Consider the following 23679-nt stretch of genomic DNA (forward strand, 5'->3'; position numbering starts at 1 on the left):
GGAAACCCTTCTGCCAGGACATTTAGAGCAACACTGGCAGTGCTCCCACCCCTTATTTTTGCTTCAAAGAACTAGTTGAGGCTCACATGTGCCACTGGAAGTGGTCAGAGTTGATTTCTTTAAAAGTTAGCACAGAAAGTAAGTGAGCTACACATCTGAAACAACAATTTGATTTTCTACAAGGGCTTTCAGACGCCCTTGGTCTGCACTCTGTGGGGATGGACAGGGAATCCATGGGTGCTGCCTATCAGTTTACTGTCTCCTTCCTTACCGAGCTGTGCAAAATGGACGTGGACTCCATATTTTTGCTTTAGCTGCTAGTGCACTGAGAACCTCTGTGGACAGGGGGTGCTGGAAGACAAGGGAGGAAGGGTTCCCTTTCTGGGGGTCCCCAAACTGAGGGCTTGGACCCTTCTCCAGGCTCCTGCAGAGCACAGCCCTGCAGCCAGAGGGATGGAGGGCAGACATAGCAGCCAGCAGGGGGCGTCACCACCCAGGAGGAGCTGGCAAGGCTGGGGCAGCAGGGGTGCCACTTCCTGACTGAGAGACATCATGGAAGCTCCTTGCAAAATCACTTGATCCAACCTCCAGCTGCAGGAGAACAACCGCTTTCCATAGGAGCTCAGTGATGACACGAGTAGCTTTCTACTGTAGTTGATCAAGAATGGGAGCTAAGGACAGTACTTTCCATGTGAATCAGTGAACCAAAACCAGGCAGGAGACTGAGACCAATGCCAGTGAGATGTCTTTGAGAGTTCCCTAGCTCCTAGTTGAAGTGTAAAGAGTACCATGACATTTCTCTCCTTCATCCTCTAAACCCTTCCCCAAAATTTGCATTTCCACTTACTTTATTAATATGAGTTTCGATATGATTTATTTTACTCCTAAATGATTCCTGGAAGCTATGGCACTCAAAACACTTCAGCTTTTGTGGCAGGTTTTAGATTTTTGCATTAGGGATGCTCAGCTGCTGAAGTCCATGCAAGTATCCCAAAAGCAAAAAAACAAAACCAAAGACTTCTGAAGCCCTCTGCCAAGCACCCCAGGTTGGGAGATGGCCCAGCTCAGCGTTAGAGAAGGGTGAGGAGGACACTGAGCAGCCCGGACTGGGGAAGAGGTTCCCCTGCCTTCCGGCTGCAGTCAGCTCAGCACCTCTCAGCCCTGTGGGCATCTTTCTTTCTTCCCTGACAGGCCTGTGTGCTGGTGCCCTGCTTGCCCATGAGGACAGCACCCCAATCTCAGTGACTGTGTGGCCTTCAGCAAGGCAGTGTGTGTTTTCTTCCTCAGTTTCCTTGCCCGTGTAAAGGGCACAGGCATCATTATTCCTGTGACCCAGGCTCTCAGGAGGTTCAGACCAAGGGCTACAGATGGCGCCTAGAGGAGTACTGCAAGCCAGCACAGGATGCCATTTAGCCACCCACCTGCAGGTCCCCACCCCATTTGCAGCCCCTCCCCAGCCTGACACAGAGTCAACCCATTTTAGCCCTGGCACACAGCCGGGTGCAGGCACCGAAGGGCTGAGTCTGCTCAGCCAGGATGCTGTGGCCCAGCTGGTGATCTCTTTTATTCCCTTTCCGTTTCACCTCGAACTCGAAGCACTGACCTGCAGGCCATTTTCTCACCACCATTCCCCCTGCTCACCCAATTAGGTTTCCCTTTCTTCCCTTGGGAACAAACACTTCTCGCTTCCCAGTCTCTCTGGTGTCAGCGCCACACCTGCTCTCCTCAGAGCCCTCCCTGGCAAGGCTGCCCGTGCTGGTGCTGTTTGATACTGTGGGTTGGAGGCGGACACAAAGGGAAGGAATTCGAGATGGACACAAAGGGAAGGAATTTGAACACATTAAATCAGACAAAAAGGCAATGGCTGCTTCAGCTGGCCAGGGATTGTGGAAGATAGCTGCTCCATGCAGATACTTAGATAAAGCTGCTGATAGGATAACAGACTCATATTGGCTCCATATCAACCCACGGATACCTTCAGGGCACAGAATATATTTTAAAAAGCCCCTGACCAGAGTGACCTTCACCTTGGCCTGCACAGCCCAGAGCACTTCACAGTGAGGCTGGCATTTATCAGCCTGGTCAGCTTCAACCTTTGCATAGAATCTTGACCTTTGACCCCCGGGACACAGGATGGGGGAGGGGCAGTAAAAGAAGCAAAAGGCATCAAGATGCTGACACACACAAGGGTGACCGGTGATGCATTAACCTTAGAGGAAATTTAACCCAAGGTTTCCTTGAGCACAGGCTTGCGAAATATCCGCTCTTCCAAAACATAGTGTCTACTGTAACTAAATTTTAAATTTCAACTTCATGCGGACAGGAAGGATGGTGACAGGAGAGCATGGTCTGTGCAGTGATGTAAGGAGGGCCCACGGGGCTGCACACATTCTCCATCGCGGGAGAGCAGAGCGCGGATGGCGTCCTGCACTGAGCACTGCAAAACATTGTTCATGCTGTGCCTTTCGGATCTGCACACCAGCTGTGCTCTCCCTGTTCAGTCTCCAAATGCTTCACAAGCAGGTTTGACCCCTCCTGCTTTGCACTGAGGGTTACACGGTCCCCTGGGCATCCTGCCTTCCCTCCCAGCACCATTCCCTCTGTGTCCCAGGGGCAGTGTTTCCAGGAAGGAGCTGCGAGACGAAAAGCAAACCCCAAGCCAGGGGTCCTGCGCACAGTGCCACTGAGAGCAGACGGCACCTGCAGCCTTGCTTGGTCTTTGTATTTTTTCTTAGCTTTTGTTCTTATGTGCTTGGAGTGAGAGGTGAAGGCGGCTCGGAGGAGAGCAGCACGGTGCTATCGGTTTTCCCTGGGCCGGCAATGCTGTGCACAGGCAGAGGGTGCAGCCTGGCACCCACATGGCATCCACCTGTGAGCTCAGCGCCACACAGCATCCACCTGTGAGCTTTACCCCAACACCAAGCTTCGCCGCCAATGGAGCCCTCCAGGTCTGTGACCAAGGTGACAGGGGGACTCTCAGAAGCACTCCAGGGACCCCGGTCTGTATTTGATCCCTGACCCAGATCAGAAGGGGCCAATGCTCCAGTGACTGCCATGGAACCTGGCAAATGGACTTGTGGAGGTGGCAAAGGCTTTCCATCTGCTGGCCTTCACTGGCTGGAAGGTAGATATCACCAGGGGCCCTTTGAAGGCAGAATTCTATGCAGCTGCTGGAAGAGTAAGTCAGGGAGGCCTAAAACAGAGAAGCTGAGGGGCCACGACTGCGGGACCTCAGACTCATACAGCGCACGACCTCACGCTGTGATCTGACAGCTTGGAAGCCAGTCCTCCCGAGAGCACGGTCCGCCTGCACCTGGCCTGCTAAGCAGGAGCCTGGCTGAGTCCTGGGTGCTGGCTCACAGGTCAGGGAGACATTAAGTGGGGGCGACTGTCAGTACTGTGGGCGCAAAAATAGGGAGCCAATATGGCCAGGTCCTGGGGCAGCCATGCTGCTCTGGTCCACAGGCTGGAACCTCAAATCTTTGCCTTTCTAATTTTATATGTGAAAGTTTTGCCTTTTAAACAAAATAATTAACTAAAGGCATATAGGCATAAAGATATGAAAGTAAATAAATATGAGGGTGGTGAGATATTTAATAATTTTTACAGCCTCTGCAGCATAAATTATGGTTTAAAAGTAAATTATTTCATCAAGTCTTTGGATTCCAATACTCTTGGAACTTCACCTCATAAACACCCTCAGTTCTGATCCATCAGGCAGGGTCCTGGGATTCTTGCCCTCCTGGCATTGGAGCGTGGTGCTTGGGGACGGGAACCTGCTTCATATGACTGTGAAGGGTCAGGGGACAGACAGGCAGGCTGTGGTGAGGCCGCACTGACAAGGCAGAGATTAACGAGCAGCGTAAGCTGAGCACGTGGGGTAGGACACGGCAACCTTCCTGCAGTCAAGTCCCCGCTCCATGCTCCAAGCCAAGGATGCACCTGGCTCATCCCTAGAAGCACAGAGGCCTTTCTCGTCTGATCCTGATGAGAGGTTAATGGCTGGATGTTACTGATACACTTGGACTCCTCAAGTGCATCCAATATCCTGCATCTCGCAGCCGAATCAGAGCCTCCTTTCCCAAGAGTCACAATCTCTTCAGTCCACCGGGTCTCAGCTTCCAGTCCCTCCCTGGCAGCTGGTGGGTGGAAGTTGCCAGGGAACCAAAGCAAGCAGGTGGGAGGGTCATTTCCACCATACCCCATGTCTACAGCAGGCGCCCAAGGAGAGGGGTAGCTGGGGTGCAAGGTGGGCCCCAGATGTGCTCCCCCTTTCTAGGGTGCAGAGAGGGCCCAGAGACAGATGCTGCAGACTGCAGAAGCCCTCAGCCACACACCACTTGGATGCCAAGTAGACTGCAGCACTGCTGAGGGCCACCGCAGGGGGTACTTTCCTCACCAGAGAAACCCAAGAAGACAGCAACCGCCAGAGGGAACAATAAAGGCAGCAAAGGAGGACTTAATTGTGAAAGTGACTCCATCAGCAGACAGTATTTACTTTTATCATTGGAATGAGACCGCATCAGTTTCATATCTGCTTCTGAGTACCACAGCTGCAGTACCATACCTGCAAATACAACAGCCTAATGTACATCACTGTACCAGGAGAGCCAGAGGCCGTCAAGGCATCAATGCCTCAGTTACCTGCATATGCACATCCTTCCCTGTGTGTGTGTGTGTTTCACAGAAAGACATTAATTGAGCAACACTGGATTTTAAAAGTCTTTATAGGGTATATAAGGACAATACAGAACCACGTTCCCATAAAGTTTAATTCTGCAATATGATGTAGAAAATTCTTCAAATATTCATGACTAATAAAGACTGATAAGCAAGTCAGAAGAAGAGGAACAGGAAAAGGGAGGAGAAAGAGGAGGAGAAGGAGGAGGAGGAGAAAGAGGAGGAGGAGGAGGAAAAGGAGAAAGAGGAGGAGGAGAAGCAGAAGGAGGAGGAGGAGTAGAAGAAGTAGGAGGAGAAGGAGAAGGAGGAAGAGGAGGAGGAGGAGGAAAAGAAAGAGGAGGAGAAAGAAGAGGAGAAAAAGGAGGAGGAGGAAGAGGAGGAGGAGGAGGAGGAGGAGGAGGAAGTCCAGATCTGAGGGAATTTAATTATTAAGAGCACAGCAGAGACTGTCCTAAGCAGATCATTTTTCTTTATTGGAACTTCCTCACCATGAAAGGGAAAAGTCTGTAAAACTGAGAGAGCAAATGAAGGGTTACGTAAGTTCCTGGAGCAGAGGTCCAGGCTCAGCACCTGGCACTGCAGACAATTCTGAGACAGTGCTGTGCTATGGGAGTGTGTCTGCACACATATGTGTTTCCATGCACATGTGTGTGCACAGGTCCAGTGAGGATTTATGCAGAGGTAAAAGAATACATTTCACAAGACTTATATGCTTTTCTTCACAGCTACAGTGTTAACTTGGATGAAGATAACAAAGTCAATCTCACTATTATTGTAGTTGCATGCTGGTATTTAAAAAACAAAAGGGACAGGGAAGGCACTCAGGGACAACCTGCCTGGGAAAGCCCTCCGTCATTAGCCCTCTTCACTGCACAGCTCCCCCGAGTGATTCTGACACATCCCAGGTTGAAAATCTCTCAGACCAGTAAGAGCTCTTAGCTTTCTCCTTACAGTGAAGCCTATCATTGGTCTGGAGAAGCTGAGGAATCTTTTCGTCATGTTGTAAATAAAATAATTAGCTTAGAAGAAGCCAGCCCTTCCTGTGAGTCAGTGCTATGCCCAGGCTGCTGTGGGGAAAACCAGACACTATCCACCTCCTGCACACAGGCTGGGAGCCAAGAACAAACAGCCAAGGCCTACCCCCACACCATGTGACCAGCTGACGCAGAGAAACACAGACTGTGATGATAGCTAATGAGGTAAAATACAGGGGGCCAGGGATTTAGCTCAAGGGCTTAAGTGCTTGCCTGGAAAGCATGAGGTTGTAAGTTGAATCCCTGGTACCAAAACAAACAAACAAACAAAAAAAACACATTTTTTTTTTTTTTTTTTTTGTCTTTTTGAGACAGGGTCTCTCTATGCAGCTCAGGCTGGCCTTGAGCTCATTTTGTAGCCTAGGCTGATCTCAAATTCACAAGGATCCTCCTGCCTCAGCCTCCAGGGGGGTGGTGGGATTACAGGCGTGAGCCACCATGCCCGGCAAAAAACCCCACATCTTAATGCTGGTAGTAATCAGCATTTCACTAACCTTGCAGGCCTAAAGCAGGTAGTCTGATCATCTAGTCAGAGGATAACAATACAGGATGTAGTGTATATGGGGTAATCTCTTTCTGAAGGTGGTAACCATTGTCAATTCCCTATTATCTTGTTTTAAAGTCCTGTATCATTTACATTGTTTGTTGGGTTGAGTTTTATTCTGGCTTGTCTTGTTTGATTTTATTATATCTAATGGCATGGGCAACTCTTTTAAAGATAACAAGATATATTATGGTAGCCATTTTGGATTTACTTTTTACTATTTCTTTTATTTATTTTACTATTTTTAAAAATTTATTTTACTATTTTTACTATTACTATTATATTTATTATCTTGTTTTGAAATCCTGTACTGCATTCATTGTTTTATTTTATTGGTTCTATTCTGTTTTGTTTCATTTTCACTATGTGTGAAGGTATCGGCAGCTATTTTGAAGACAACAAGAGGCACTATGGTAACTACCGTTGATTTTCTATTATATTGTTTTGAAGTATTGCATCACTTACACTGTTTTGTTTTGATTGGCTTTATTCTGTTTTATTTTGCTTGATTTTATTCTCTTTAAAATAAAAAAAATTTAAAAAATAACAAAAAAAATTAGCTTATATGGGATATTGATTACCTTGGCATGCAATCATAAAAATGTTCACATCGCCATATAAAAATAAATGTGGACATAGATCTATATATAGTAACATGTAAGAGGGGAAAAAGTGGAGCACACCAGCCTTTGGGAGTGACTGTCTATAAACACGGAATTCTACTGCTTGTTATAGAGGTCTGTGCACCTTCTAAATTTGCGGGGCATTTTTAATGTAACTTTCTCCCACCACAATTTAGTGGCACTTATTGCATTCACAATATAGTACAGCCACCACCACCTGGTTTTGGCTTCAAAACTCTCATCACCCTGCAAGCACATCCCAGGCCACAGGTCCTCTCTGTCCCCATCTTCCTCAACTGCAGTCCACTGTCTCTGTGGGTTGGACTATGCCAGATATTTCACGTGGAATGAATTGTACAATATATGTTTTTGTGTCCTTTTCATTTAGCATAGTGTTCTCACAAGTCACGCATCAGGGCCTCATTTCTCCATACAACAAGGTATTTCACTGTATGTTGATAGCGCCATTTGTTTCCCCTGCCTTCAGCTGATGGGTATCTGCCTGTTTCCACCTCTGGACCATCATGAATAGTGCTGTGCTAACCACTTGTGCACCAGCTTTCCTGCAGGCACAGGTTGCAGTTCTCAGGATATTCAGAGTGCCCTGCTGAGATGCCTGGTGACCCTGTGTTCATCTCTGAGGAAGTACCACACCCGGCCCTGAAAGGGCACCATTGCGTGCCCCCACCCCCATGTACCGCTGGTTCTGCTTCGCTACTGCGGTCTTAGCCACTTTCCTTACCACTAGGACACAGCAGCAGACACCCACACTTAAAGGAGGAGAGCTTTATTTGGCTCACAGTTCAGAAATTTCCATCCATATTCTGCATGGCAGAAGGGCCTGGCGGAGGAAAGCTGCTCACATCACGGGGCCAGGAAGCAGAGAAGGGAGTGAGGGAGGGAGATTCACCTTCCAGGTCACACCACAGTGGCCGCCTCTTCTGACCAGGGCCACGTCCTACTAGCACATGCAGCTGTGGGCTGGCCAGTGGATGAGCCCGGCCTCTGAGCACATCTCAGATCTGAACCATAACATCCTCCTTGCTAACACTTTCCATTTGCCACTCTCTTTTATTAGCAGCTTCTCAGTTTACGTGATGAATGGTATCTCACTGTGATTTTGAGTTTGTCTGAAAACTAATTATGATAAATTTTTTCTTTGCTTGTGATACATTTGCATGTCTTCCTTGGAGAAATCTCTATCCAAACCCTGCGTGCTTTTTAACCCTGGCTAGTTTGTCGTCACTATTGTGCTCTGGAGTTATTTCTACGTTACAAATGTTAGTCCATTATTGGATATATGATCTGCAAATCACTTCGTCATTCTGTACACTCTCTTATCACATCTTTTTTTTGTGGTGGTGGGAATTGAACCCAGGACCTTGTGCATGCAAGGCAAGAGCTCTACTGTTGAGCTACAGCTTGAGCCCTCTTTTTATACTCTTGATGAAGCCATTTGCTACACAAAAGTTTAAAAATCTTATGAGTTCTAATTTAGTTTTTCTTTGGAGAAATATCTATTCAAATATCTTTTTTCCCTTTTGCTTCCCTACTTTCCCTTTTATTATAGTAAGCATGTGATATATTTGTACAGTATGTGTACATATCTTTACACGTATATATCTGTGTATATTTATGTCAGTGTATGTTCATGTTCTTCAAGCATTGCCAATAAAGCCTCATTATCATCACTATCCCAACAAAACTCTGGCACTGATCAATTTAGTGGTTTAGCCCAGAGTGCACAAATTAACAGTGGCAGAGTCTTCTGCCTTAAATTATAAGCGATTACGTTAGTTTGACAGATTAGAAATGAGGAAGGAGTCACATGGAACTATTTGTGCTTACAGAAGCTAATTTCTTTTTCATTCTCAAGTGAATTTACCAAATATTTATTGAGTTCTATGCATCAGGTGCTGCTGTTGCCCCTGGAAACAGCAAAGAACAGGACAGGCACAATTCCTGGGCTTGCAGCATCATAGCCTAGGGAGAAGGACAAGTGTTCACCCTGGAACTGTAAATCCGCGCAGGAAACACCTGAGCTATGACAGCCTCAGAAGACAGAGGCGCTTTTCCCCACGAGCTTCCAATCTCATTGTTGAGGATCCAGGCAAGCACCACGCCCACCTGCTCTGTCTCGGAGCAGTTTCCTAGCTACCTCAGAGGTTAGCACCCTCCCTGCCCCGCTACAGCCCCTGAATGAGCAGAGTAGGAAAGCAAAGAACCAAGGAGCAGTGACAGTTTATGGATCAAATGGGGATGGTGATTTGCGAGGTTTTATAATGAACAGTGGTTACCATTTCATCAGTGCCCGCTGCCATGGAAACCTAACTTCTCATGGAAGAGCTCACACTGGACTGGTGGAATGAGCAGGGAAGGGGTAGGAGAAGACGAAAATCAGGACTCCTGAAGCTGCTGCTCTTAACTCCCTTGGGCACCACTGCCTATTAACAGATGGCACTTCCACAGCTGTGCAAATGTTTAGCTGCTCAATTTCAAACATAGTCCATATTCATAATGGCAGAATACAAACAAACACAAGTGCACACGCACACAAAATGCTGCGTGAACCAAGATGGCGAATTACAGCTTGGCTGTGCGGAGGAAATGGAGATTCAAAGCACAGACAGGAAGTGGAAAGGCTGTGCTGAGCGGTAACATCAGAAATTTCTATAATAAAAAAAAGGGACTCGGCACGGGTAAGATGGAAAAAAATCCCACTCTGAACCATAACGTGTCCTGGCTTTCTTCTCTGGAAAGTATCCTCCCAAGAGGTTCCATCTGTGTCTGCCACAACAGCACAGTGTGGCCTTGAGGACGTGACAAGCTGGAGAGGGGACACTGCGGGCCAAAGCCATCACTAACCCTCGGCTGTGCTGCAAAGGTGCGACCTGGAGAAAACCAAGCAAAACCGACCCCAGTGTGGCAGAGGTCCTCATTAGGGTAATTTTTAAATTCCTCTCGCCAGTGCCCACATCAGAGGAGGCTGCAGTGAGTGAGCTGGACAGGAGAAGGGGCCATCACCCACAGGGAACCTGGCTGGTTTTTGATCCGGCAGAGTAAGAATCTGCCCATGCGGTCCTGTCCCACAGGGGGTCAGGACAATGTTTCTGAGAAACTGTGTCCCACACCTGTGGATTCTCCACCTCCATGGCTCTAAATGGTTGTAACAAATAGACCTGAGGAAAATTCAACACCGGATATTTTCTTAAAGTGTCCTACTAGCTCTTGTTGATAGTATGCATCATTTTTTAGGACTTTACACTTTAGCAAAGTGTGATGGTGCATGCCTGTAATCCCAGCACTCAGGAGGCTGAGGCAAGAGGATCATTGCAAGTTCAGGACCAGCTGGGGCTACAAAAGTGAGTAAAAGTCCCACCTGAACTGCATGGCGAGACCTTGTCTCAAAAAAGGCAACAACAACAAAAAAACACCTTGAACTTTGAATCCACAGAAACACAAGTGCTTCATTATATATCTCTATTAATGTGGTAAATTTCTAGCTATTTACTACTGATTCCAACAGAAAATACACATCAAGAGATAGGCGATTCCATATACAAGATGCAAACTCTGAAGTCCACTGTTGTTTTTTTCTGAATTCCTGGGGACAAGGTGCCACACAGCACCCTGCCCCTGCCATGCACTGTGCCCATCTGCCCTGGAGGGCCCAGGCCTCAGAACCAGCTCTGAGAGACACGGTGACCTCATCTTCCAAAGCTCAGGACCCACAGATGCCTCCTCTCTCCAGGCCCTTGTGGCCCCCACCTGCTTTGCTGGACAGTGAGGACCAGGCCAGAACAGGAGCAGGGCCGACACCAGCCCGAGACCTCACCCCCACGGCTATGCCCAGCCCCTTCCTCACAGGAGCCAGCCCGCCTGTCTGGTCCAACCCAGCACACACAGAAACTGAGGCTGAGCCTGCTCAGGAAGGAGTTGTCATGGTAACAATGATTTTTATGTATTTGCTTGTTTGTTTTGTGTTTTTTGGTGTACAATTCCATGACACTAAAAACATTCACATTGTTGTGCAATCACGCAATTGATTTCTTTTCTGGAGGTTTGTATATACATAGGACTAGCAACCGTCTTCAAAAAAAGCGGTCACTGTTCTCAAGGGGTCTGCAGACCAGAACTCCTGCTGCCTGTGCCTGGGAATAAAGCTTTATTGGAACACATCCCCCAGCTTTCAGAGATTTATCTAAGGCTTCTCTTCAACCATCACAGCACAGCTGAGAGATCAGCAGTGGGAATTACGGCCCACAAGGTGAATGCATCTTCCATCCCACTGTGCAAGAAAAATGTTTTCCTGAACATCTTAAACAAAAATGTTTCATTTTCAAAACAGTTAGATTTCATTTCCTTACAAACAAATAATCCAGTTGTTTACTAAGCCCTACATCATGACACAGGCCATTGGCATAACAACAAAAGAATCAATCGTAGCAGTTACTTTAACAACACGAGAGTCACTCACAATTCATTATGCAAGTGTTCTGTGACGCAAATCCACCTCCGGGAGCACAGGAGTCCCTGGGATTATTTCAAACTTCATTGTCATTAAACAGTTATCTCTGGGGCACCCTGAGGCACTTTAGGATAATCAGCACTCTGGTGCCCATGCTGTCTAGGCAATCAGGTTGCATTGTTGGCTCTGCCCACACACAGGTGACCTGATGTGTGCATGTGCCGTGTAGCATCTTCCCTCCAACCAGCGTCCGACAGACCCTCCTGCATACCTGTGCCTGGCACTCCAGCACCAGGGCTGCAATTTTAGCCAGGATCAAGCCCTGGGACTGTTCCCAACGCCAGGTGCTGATCTCTCCCTTGGCCCCGTTGTGCACACAGCTTCCAGGCTCTTATGCACACAACTGTACTCCTGCTCCTAGAAGGGAGCCCTTCCAGGTTCCATGGCCTACGCTGGTGGCCTCGCAAAGCCCTGTGAGAAGAGGCTGTGGCACAGGTTTGTGAGACACAGGGGCTGTGCTGTCCCTGCCCCTGAGGTGGGCAACACAGAGACCAATCCTCCCCTATCCTCTACCACCAGTGTCCCCAAACTTTCCCCAAGTGCACTTCTGGCACAAATGGAAAGTCCTTGTTTTGGCTTCACCTCCTTCCCTGGCCTTTGCTGTCTGGGGATTTTTCCCCAAACTCTCCCCTCAGCTGCTCTTGTTTTCTCCCTGGGGTGTTCTTGTGTTGGAAGATCTAATAGCTCACTTCACACCAACTTATTCCTCCTTCAGGTGTGCAGGAGGCTGGCGACAGAGGGAGCGGCATCAAGGATGGACCCTTCACCCAGCTTGGGTTAGGCCTCAGGAGACAGCAGCTGCGAGCCAAGCCCAGGGCAAGGCCCCAGGGAGAAGAGCTGGGCAACGCACAGCCCCAGCCCCACAGAGGCACAGACAGGAGGCCAGGGACCTACTCTAGTGGTCAGCAGGGTTCTAGAGTCCCATGACTACCCAGTGGCCAGAGGGACACATACGTCGACCACCCAAGGCCCCGGGGCCTTTGGGCTTGATCATCCCGCCCTCTGCCAGGCCTCTGCTCACACCAGTGCAGAAGACAGCCCCTTACACTCACTGTGCAGCCAAGCCAGCCTTAGCTGGCACTGTGTGCCCTGCTTCCTGCTCCCAACCTTCCCCACCAGGAAGGGAGTAAACAAAAGTCAGTACTGAGCCATCAGTACTCATTGTGGAGCCATCTTAGCCATCACAAATGCAGCCTGGGACAGAGAAAGGAGGTTGCTCAATTTTAAGCAAAGTTAGAAATGCCAATGTTAAAGGAACTCATGAGGAAGCCAGCGTCAGACTCAAGAGGACAAAGGGCCGTGCAGGTGGCCCTCAGCCAAGACACAGGGTCCACCACACTCTCCAGGACTGCTCGGAAAGGCGGCCTTGAAAACGACTGCTGACACACCACGGGACACTAGTGTTGAGTCACAAAGCTGTAGTGACCAGGCTCTTTCAGCTGAGCTATGTCAACACCCCCAAGCCAGCAAAGTGAGGTTAACAGCCTCGCTGGGAACCAACGTTCTGGGTGAGCATGGCATTAAGTGTGTGTCAGTACCAGATGTGGTCATCCTAACACAAGCCTGTGACAGAAAGCAGCTCCAGCAGCCCATCATGGGTGAGTCCTGGAGCACCCAGGATGACCACCATGTGACCCCTGTCCACTCAGCAGCCCCCGATGCCTCCCTGCCCTGGGTATTCTGCTCTCTCACAGTGAGGCACAGCCCTAGATCTGCAGTCTCCCCTCCAACTCCTAGGGGCACTGGATAAATGGAGGCGAATCCCTGCACACCTGTGGGGCTGTTCCTCCCTGAGTGCAGGGGTAACCAGTCTCCCCTCAGCCCTGAGCGCCCGCTCTCATGGGCAGTAACAATAATCTCTCTCCTCAACAGCCTCAGCCCACAGAGAAAGAGCTCCTGGTGGCCCGAGGCTGCCCTCTCTTCTCAGCCTTCCCTGTGACTTTGAAAACTGTCCTTTCAGTAAAGTTTGCCTTGTCTTGGAGCTGGATTCCACGTCCTGCCAGGACCACGACTGAAAGACAGTGTTGGCATCTGTGTGTCATCACAGGAATAATCCAGCAGAGAGCTCCAAAATATGCACAGCATTTCTGTCTGGGCAGCGGAGGGGATTGTTTGTGTTTCTTCATTTTTCCAATGTTTTACCACACTTAATTATGTACCTGGGGGGATACTAAAAAATTCACAGAAATAAAACAGAAAGGGCATAAATATGATCTCAGGTGACTGCTGCCCTTCCTCTAACCCTACAGTATCAGGGTCTGGTGAAGGCCCTTGGGGTCCTGGATGGAAGGGCTGCACTGTGCTTGTTGGGGTCCAGCATCTACAGCAGTGGTGGCAAACCTATGGCACAGGTGCCGCAGCGGGCACGCAGGGAGCCCTCTCCATCAGCACAAGAGCCACATCGCCCTGGCAGCTGAACATGGGATAGCAATTGTTTTTTCTAAACTAAAGTCTCAGTGTTCAGGTTTCATTGCAGCCTTGGTGCTTGGTGGTAAGGAAGTAAATGTAGGGTTGCAGTTTGGGCGCTCGTAAAATCTAAAAGATTCACCATCATGCCGCATGCTGAGGAGCTTGGGCTCATGCACAGGTCCTGGGGAAACCTCAGACTCCAGCGCTGACTGCATCCACTGTACCCCGCTGCTGCCAGGCAGACCCCAAAATTTGACAATTCTCCTAAACCACATGAATGTATGGTGCACGAACACCGAGCCCTCGGCAGGTCAGCACCTGCCAGCTGTCCGACTCTGCACAACTAGCTGAGCTGCCGCTCCCCTGAGGGAAATGATGACTCCTGCCTACCCCAGGGAGACAGACACCAGATCTGTCAGAGCTGTAAACTGAGGTCCCAATGTGAGACCCAGGGAATTCAGGCACGTCAGTCATCACTAACACACAACAGCAAGAGGCAAAGCTCACAGCAATTCCTTTAGTGGAGTCTGGCTCTAAACCAATATTATAAACTACCCACTACAGTAATGGCATCCAACATAAAACCACCACGGATTCATCACCACGATTGCACAGCTGCCCAGGGAAGTGGACTCGGCCCACCTGACAGTCATACACCAGCCATCTCTCCTGTGTGATTTGGTCCTGGCATTTTCTGAAATGCATCAGGGTTAATCTGCAGTCATGCAGTGAAACTTTTCAAAAACACTTTCAGGTTCAAACGTTCTCTGCAGCACAGTATTAAAAGTTCCAGCGAGCCACTCCGTTTTCAGTTTCCCTGACTCAACTTTTTGGAGTTTTATAATTAATTATCTTCCATTATTACGGATCATCAATTAGCTCAAAATGTTGCTGAGATGGTGAGTATGCTGAAGACGGCAGAATGCAATGATAATTTGAGACCAGGAGGACACTAAATTTCTCGCTTGTTAATAATTAAAGCAGATAACTTATGTTTTTATTTATAGCTTCCAGAAATATCCGGCCCATTCCTGAGCATGCCCCATCAGCCAGTCAGCAGCGGGTCAGGATCTGAGCGGGGCTGCTGGCTCCCCTGCCCGACAGTGCAACCCACAGAGGGCCGGGCCCTGGGGCTGCCCAGCACCTTCTCTGGACTTTCCCTCTACCTGGCCAGGTGCTCACCTGTCGTTGGTACAGGAAGGTGAAAATTCAGCTTACCTGTTTCAATTTCCCAGATGTAGGCAGAGTCATCAGCACATCCAACAATCAGAAAGTTCTCCACCGGGTGCCACCTTACAGTGGTGACAGGGAAAAGGTGCTTCCGGGCCTGCATGAGGGGCCTCTTCTCCTCCAGGTGCAGGAGGGCCACTGAGTGGTCGCTGCACACACAGCACACTGTCCAGTCCTCCCTGGGCTGGGAGACAGCAATAGGCTTGGGTAAGAGAGCAGGTGAGTGTTTTCTTTAGGACTAAACTGGGTCCCTTTGCCTGGCAACATAAAGCATTTTCTTATGGCCCTGCTAATGGAAGAGCATTTCTGCTTCCCCCTTGCGCTCTGCAGAGGTGCTTGGGACACAGGGCAGAGCTTAGGCTCAGCAACTCCAGAGGAAAGTCACCTGGGGCAAGGAGAGGGGACCAGTGTGCTTGGGAGGTAAGTAAAGGACTTGAGCGCCACCCAGCCAGCTCAGGCAGTGGGCAGGCAAACGTGGAAAGCAACACAGAGTAAAATAAACCCTTGCTGCAGGAGGAAGCTATTTGTAGACACAAGCTCAGGCCCAAGGGTGTCAGAGCTGAGCGTCTCCACTTAAAGCCTCAGGATGTGACCTGGGCTGTTCCCAGAACTATGCAATTCTAATCCAAACAGGAAGTTCAGTGTAGACTGGGGTCTAAAAGAAGGGAGCGTTAGAGGACTGCATCTGAGTGCACAAGCTTAGAGACATAGGGCCAGCAGCACTCTCACAGGAGCACAGTATTTCCGTCTCTGTGAAAGGTCAGTGTGTGCTCACCTTGGTCCAGCTTAGGGCTGGACCACGCATATGGGCTGCGGACCTGCCCAGAAGCTCAGCTGCTGTGTGGAAAGCACTGCTGAGCTTTGCTGATCCTCTCCTGGGGCCCACATTAGCCTGTGTGGGGCTCTGGGGACATCTTTGCTTCCTCATTCATTCCAAGGTTTCAGAAATTCTTGGGTGACACATTTTAACATGGCAAAGGGAATATACAAGTGGCTTGGGCTTGCGGATGGATCTGAGTTATTTCTCCCAGCTGCCTCAGGCCTTGGAGAACTCAGCCACCCCACAGCTCCAGCATACACACATACCCCAGCCCCACCCCACTGAGGAGGCCAGTTAAGGCAGCTGGAAGGTGGATTCTCAGGAAGAAGGTGTGGGGGTGTGGGGTGTGGGGACCTTGGCTCTGGGCTCTTCTCAAGGGCCCCGAGCCCTCGCTGCTGAGTTTTGTCCCAGAGGTTACTGGGGCTGCAGCACTGCTCTGCTGACAATGACCCTGCGTGGGAGCTGGTGTGAGAGAGCCTCATCCAGCGCTACGTCATCTGTGAGGACTGCAGGAGTGAAAGGGGCAGGAGGGACACAGGTGGACGCCTGCCCTGCAGCTGAAGGGAAAAGCAATGATTAAAACAATGAAGGAAAGAGAGAGGAGGAACCCAGAACATGAGAGGGATCAAGGTACTCCCTTCACCAGGGAACCTCCATTTGACACACTCACTTTAGGTTCACCATTTTGTTCAGTCACACGTGTTGCTAGAATACTGACTCCTGGGCCTTAAATTTTCCACGTTTAGTTTAGAGTTGATTTTTCATAATATTATAGAGAAATAACATTATAAATGAATTACTATTTTAATTAACTATTAAACTATTTATAGTTAATTAAACTAATTAACTATTTCAGATCCACTCTGCAAGTCCAGGCCAGGCCACTTTGTGTATTCCCTTTGCCATGTTAAAATGTGTTGCTTGACTTGAATTACCTTGAACTTATTTTATATAGAAAACGCAAAAGTTGGTCGTTCATACTTAATAAAGACATTAGCTTGCTACAGGCAGAATTTAAATTGATATTTCATAAGAAAATTATACCCAAAACTATTTCATTTTTTGCCTAACACAAGTAGGTGAGCATAAATTTGTTGAAGTTCAATAAGTAAAGAAATAAATAAAAATTCATGAAAAAACAATGTAACTTTATCAGTATTATAAAAGGAGATTGTGGAAGGCGCACGTTAACTTCTAATGAATAGAAGTTACATTGTTTGATTAGTTTTTGCAGTATTTATTTCATTTTTAAAACATTACTAAGAGAATTAGAGAAAAAAGGAAAAAAATGTTAAGTACTTGGAAAAATTTCTATTGTAAAGTTGCAACTGATTAAACATTTACTTTAGAACCAAATTATTGGTGTAAGAATAAAGTTACATAACATAAAAGATTGGAAACAAACATAAAAAAGCCATCAGTTATATGATGGATACACGGAAATTTTGTTTTGCATCATTTTTTCTCCTTCAGAAATACCCCGCAGAGCTGCATGACTTCCACATGGCGTGTTCTGCTTTTCACTTACTCTGGGGTTCTCTGGTGACATCAGAAGGCTCACAACGGGACCAGCTTCCAGAAAGAACTTATGCAGCACTTCGTCCGTAAAGATGTCCCACAGGATGACGCAGGAGCTCTGGTCCCCTGACACCAGCCAGCTTTGGTCCGACTTTGAAGAGAGACCATGAGGGTACAGCAAGGAAGTCACACGCTGTTGGTGGCCTTTAAGGGCTTTGTGAGAAGAGGAACCTGGAAAACAGTCCAACACCACACAGTATAAAACTGCCTTTACTCAGGAATGACTGAAATTTTCTTCCTGTATTTTTAATGCAAGCACATTCTTGGCTAACAGAATTAGAGCACAGCCCTTCTTCACCTGGGCTGGAGGTCTGGCTCCTCCTCGGAAGCTGGAGAAGGGCTGGACAAAGCACTAGAGTTGGTGTTCCATGCCTACAATTCCTTACAGACCAGCAAGCTGCCCAGCCCTGCCCCATGGCACAGCACAGTCAGTATCTCTGCCCACAGAAGCAGCTGCATTGTTGCTGCTGCTCTTTATGTCAGTGTGATCTAGAACATTTCGCTGCAGAACATGCTGAGATTACCAAGTCCCACACCTTCACTGCGCAGATGAAGTATGTGAGGCTCAGATAAGCAGGCGTTAGGTTCAGGTGTCAGGAGGCAAGCAAGACATGGAAGGACACAGGCCTGCTGCTAGGAGACCTGCCCTTTCCTCGGGTTGGTCACCACTAGACCTGGTGCTGGACACATGAACAGGAAGCTGTTTTGCCCTGCAGCTCGGGTGTGCTTCTGGAAGGCTGGGTAACAGCCACTCTTCCCAGAAGGACTGCTGGTTGGCACCAGTGAGATGAAGCCATAGTCCCCAGCACCGCTCCTGGCACGCAGTGGCCCCTGGGGCATTTCAGAGCACATCTGTGCTGACACTGCGCTGGGTACTTCCTTCCTCTGTCCACCACTTTCTCCTTCACCTCCTCACCATGACCCGTGTGCCTTGAACTCATAAGCACCACACACTACAACTTCCTTTCACTCCAATCGGAGAGGAACCCTCAAACCTGCCTCCCACTTTAGTCACTCTGACCCATGGGGCGCATCCTGCCTTTCATCTCCTGGCGAAGCTTCAGCAACATTAATTCAGCTGCAGCAGGTCCAACCTGAATGCCTGCTTTCCCCTGATATTAAGGTAAGTCAGCCTAGGTACTGGATTCTCACCACTTTCTCAGCAGCACGTGTGTGGACATCACCACCTCAGCTCACAGCCGCCTGTCCCCAGCTGTCACTGTGTCACAAGTCAGAAACACGCAGGCTGTGGCCAGGCAAGCCCAGGGCTTCCATGGGCTGAGCCTGTCCAGTGGGGTTTAGACTTTCCTCCTAAGTCTCACGTTCTAGTAGGAGTTACACTATTTTAACGGTGGTGTACAGTTTTTCTACACAATCTAAAATCTCAGTCCTCTGTTTTCCTCCATTTATATGGACTACTTACTGCGTATCAGTATTTAAATATTTGCTATAATCACGCACAAGATATATAAACAGAAGTATAGATTTCATTAACACAGAAGAATTAAAACAGGGAGACATCATTTTTTCCTCAATTGGCAAAGATTATAAAGCTAAATAGCATACAAAGCTGGCAAAGGTTTGAAGGCAAAGGCATTTGTATAAGTTACTACTGGACGCACATGTCTGTGGATACAAGTATTTTACAGTCTTTTATCTTTTTGAGACAGGGTCTTGCTATGCAGTTCAGGATGGCCTTCAACTCACTGTGTAGCCCAGGTTGGCCCTAAACTGGAAGCGATCCTCCTGCCTCAGCCTCCTGAGTTTTGGGATTATAGGTGTGAGCCACCATGCCCAGCTTTACAGAACCTTTTAGATGTATTTCCCAAACTAAAACTACAATAAAATATTGATCCAGTAATTCTACTCCTGGGGATAAGTACTACAGCTATACCTACATGTATACATAAGGGTATACAATCCTGTACTCTCTAACATACTTAGAGACTACAAAAGATAAACACCAATGAATGAGATTTTTATGTTTAAATTTGATGACTATTAGTCATTTAAATATGATTATAAAGAATGAAATCAAAATAATTTATTAAAAACTTTTAAGAACATCTTAGCAAAGTGTGTGGAGTAAGCTTGTTATTTATGTGTTAAAATTACAACCATGTACACCACTATACTCGTACTTGTACACCACTATACTCGTACTTGTGTGTATGTGGGAAATTTCAAGCAGGGTACAAAGAAATTGTTTTCCACAGCTGCTTTCGATAAAAGCAAGTGGGAGGTCAGTAAGGGAGAGGTATTTCTCATGTGTTACTTTCTGCCTGGGTGCTCTGTGTGAGCTTTGCTTTAATATTAAAATGCATACAAAAGGGTCAGTCCCTGAGGTCCTGAACGCTCTTTGTGTGGCCTGGATAAGCTAAGTAAGTGGGGCCTGGAGAGATCTACTCACCTCTTGGCACAGAACCGACGTCCAGCAGGCCCGCCTGGGCAGCACTGAGAGCCTGCGTGATGAAAATGGTGCCGTCCTCGAAGCCACAGATGAGCCTGTCCAGGCTGGGGATGTACTCGGACGCGGTGACAGCCTCAGCTGCTACCTCCTCTCCACACCCAGAGAACTGGCCAAGGATTCCCTGGGGCATCGTTCGATGCCTGTCAAAATTATCTTGAAGGGTGCAGGTGGTGGTGATTGGTATCTCTAAGAGGAAAACATACAGAAAGGGGGCATCTGGAGTTATCCATTCATGACAGGGAAAACGGAACCGAGACACCGTGTTCAAAACCATCTGAGACCCGAATCTACCCCTTGTGAATCAGGCCTATAACCTCTACATTTATGCCTGCTTTTCAGAGGTGTGAGCGAAAACTACAATGAAGGCTTAAATATTTCTAAAATTATTACAATAAACTATCAGAGACAGCTAAGTTACTTAGAAATATTATAGGCAGTCTAACAGGGCCGGGCCATTGAAAGGTCAGTGCAGTGGGCAGCTGTGGCTGGAGGCGCATTCCTTAGGGTCAGGGTGAAGACAAACAGAAATGAGGACACCCACATGCTCCTCCTAGGCAGCACAGCAGTAACTGATACTCCTCGTAGGCACCCATTGCCTTAGGCTGGGGACCGAAACCTCCCTGGCCCATTCCTCCCCTGCAGTTATGTGACCCGCTTCCTCCTTTAATCAGTATTACCTATGTGATTATACTTGCTGTAATCTTATTGGTTGACCATAGTTTTGGCCCATCTCATACCCACTTTCTGATTTTCCATTGGATCAATGTTACCTGGGCGACTATATTTGTAATCTTATTAGTTGACTATAGCTTTGTCCCACCTTGAACTTGCCTCACCTCGTGGTTTTACCCTATAAAACTCCCTCAAGAAGTGGGATCCCCGGGCTGCCCCCTTGAGCCTCCTTCATCTTTCTGAGGAGCCCCTTTCATCTTTCTCAGGAGCTGTCCTCCTCTCTGTATACACTTCCTACTCCTACTTCATGGCTCCTCCAATTCATTCTTGATTTCAGAGATCATGAACTTGCGTATCCAACATTCAGCAGGCCGCCCAGCTGGGGTATAACCTTCCTGTGTGTCACATGGACTGTTTGGAGGACCCGTATTGTCCCTCTCTCACTCCTCTCTGAGTATCTCAGGGTCCTGACTGCCTTGACAGCCCAAATCCCTTCAGGGTCACTGTGAATTTGGGGATGAGCTGTAAGTTGCATGGTGCTAGATCCCGTGAATAAGGAGGATGAGGTCAAACTGCCATCTTTAAATTAATTTCTAAATTTAGATTAGTATATGTTTACAGCACATAATGACTACACTGTCTTGGGGAGTTAACGCATACACATAACACATCTTCATTGTTTTCATGAGCCTGGTTTTCTGCTGAATGGAACTCAGCAGCAGCATTTACTGCATTTTTGATCGTGCCCTGTAAAGACACTCAGGAAAGAGGACTTTCAGAAGGGAGTCAGCAAGGGGCAGGAATGACGGGATGAGCACACAGGAGGGTTCTGAGGAGGATCCATGGCAATGCGTCTGCTACAGCAACACAGGTTTTCTTTCGCTGCGACACTCAGTGTGTATTTTGATCATACTTTGTATGTCAGCATCTAACACACAGAAGTACATGGGAGAAACTTTCTTGCCTGAAGGCCCATGTTAAGGAACATGGTTCAGCAGTTCTCAGAAGAGATGTGATTGGAAACGGAAACCTCTTACCTCTAGGAGAACCATCAAACTTGGTTACAGGAACATCAGGGATGTGCCACAAAGTAATCTTCCCTGAAACTTCCCCAGAGAACAGCACCTTGTAGAAAGGTTCCTTCCGCTCATTCATGTAGCCCATGACAAAGGGAAGGCTCTGCAAAGGAAAGGCAAGCTTTGAGGCAGGGAGCAGTGTAACACAGAGGAGACAGCTGTTGCCTTTAAGCAGAGGAACACGGTTCATAGCTGAACCATGTCTTTTCCCTTTATTTCCCATGGTTTCAAAGGTTTCAAGAGAACTAAAGGAAATGACCAGTGATTTTGAACAAAATGACTTTGCAAACCCAAAAGTCAAGCCATCAGCTGAAATGCAGAGTGGGTAAGGGGCTCTCACACTGGTTGGCCATGGTCTGTGTTCCTAAGCTATGTGCACACGTCACCATGGGAGCTTCACACACATATGTATATAACCCTGAGGGTAATCCTGTGCCATTGGTGCACTGTCACTGTTGTACACAGATGTGGGAGCTAGGAGCCAGGGTTAATTTCTCACAGACACACAGGCAGCAGCAACTTAAGACATGTGTTCCATGCTCCACGCAGTGCTGATCTGTACTCCGCATAGTGCTGTGGATGACAGACGCAAACTGCAAACTGCTCTGTGATTTCTTGAGGCAGTGTCTAAGAGCTGCGGTGAGTGATCCACTGTGAACTCAGGGTACCAGAGGCAGCTGCTCCCAGCTGGGCTCCCAGGGAGATTATGCATGCACAGGGATCAGAATGATTAAATGATCAGAATATCAAAACCAAGCCCTTTTTTGAAGTACAAACAAAAGGCGTCCTGTACAGAAGGCCAACTGCTGGTGCCAGAATTAAAGAAGCTGCAGAAAGTGACAGCTCCTGGACAAAAACTGCTTGCTTTCTGGTCGGGCCTTCGGTGGAGGAGTGGCAGTCTCTGCAGCGCATTCTCAGAGGCTATGAGAGGAAGCAAGGGCTGTGTGTGACCAGCACAGCGAAGCTAGGAGGAGGCACCGGCATCCATCACTGAGGGGAGCTGAGGCAGGGAAAGCGAGCAACAAACCCCGGCCACTTGCTGAATCAGGTCCCCATGCCTCCAAGGAGCACACGAGGGACCAGTCCATTCCAACAAGTCATGCGTGCATTCTACCTAATCTGTTTCCATAGGTGCTGCCAGGCTGGGGACGTAGTCTTCTCAGCTGTTATCACAGAGGCTGTGCTTCAGCATGCGGAGAGGACTGAACAGAGAGGCTGCAGCCTTCCTCCGCTCTCAGCATTCGGACCCCACCCACTGCGCAGCACACTTCAGGAAACAACTGCGGTGGCCTGGACCGGAATTATCCATAGAAGGTGCCTCGATGTACGGCATCACATGCTGAGAAACAAGCTTCCCAGTGGTGTTTCCAAGTTCCTTTTCATTTCTTTTATTTCTTTGTCATTAGTCCGCGTTTGTGTGCAGGGTGTTACTTCCCCGTGGAAGGCTGGTGCGTGTGCTCACCACAGCTCAGTTCTCACTTCACCCTCTTTCCCGCCCCTTCCTCCTTCCTCTAGATCCTCTTCCCATATCTGAAGGCTCTGTCCCCTTCTTCCTACTGCCTGGCCTTGGGTTGTCTCTTTATTTATGCAGTACTTTGGGTTTCTCATATCAGAGAAGCTATGCAACATTTAAGTGTATGTGTCTGATTTATTTCACTTGCCCATTATGGTCCGTCTAGGTCCATCCAGTGTCCATCCAACTCCTGTTTATCCTTCTTTATGTGCTTCCTGGTGTTCAGAAGCTGAGGAACCTGTAGCTGCTGCCAAACTCTAGGTATGATAAACTGTGTTCCCACAAATGGGTACACATGGATCACCATAACACAACGTCTTTACCTCATCTGAGAAAATATCTAGAGAGGGACTAGAGGAGTCAAATGAGATTCTGAGTTTTACTTTTCTGAGGAATCTCCTCACAGGTTTCCATAGTGGCTGCACTAGATTACATTCCTGCACCCTAGACGGCTTTTGCTGTCATCCGATGCCTGGATGAAGGCAATCCCTTCTAGAGTAAC

General features: G+C 48.1%; 1 protein-coding gene across 1 annotated transcript in view; it reads right to left on the reverse strand.

The window, feature by feature from the left end:
* Positions 1-23679, reverse strand: part of Wdr72 (WD repeat domain 72) — a 172886-nt gene that overhangs the window by 111080 nt on the left and 38127 nt on the right. Inside the window, exons 10-13 of the mRNA XM_023565937.2 lie at positions 21626-21767; positions 19857-20102; positions 17397-17617; positions 15037-15232 (exon numbers count right to left, since the gene is read on the reverse strand). Coding sequence (XP_023421705.1) covers positions 15037-15232; positions 17397-17617; positions 19857-20102; positions 21626-21767 — 805 coding nt within the window. The remainder of the gene's footprint in view (positions 1-15036; positions 15233-17396; positions 17618-19856; positions 20103-21625; positions 21768-23679) is intronic.

Source organism: Cavia porcellus, unplaced genomic scaffold (assembly GCF_034190915.1).
Source record: "Cavia porcellus strain 051 isolate PalLab524CR breed Dunkin Hartley unplaced genomic scaffold, mCavPor4.1 scaffold_1, whole genome shotgun sequence".
NCBI lineage: Eukaryota > Metazoa > Chordata > Mammalia > Rodentia > Caviidae > Cavia > Cavia porcellus.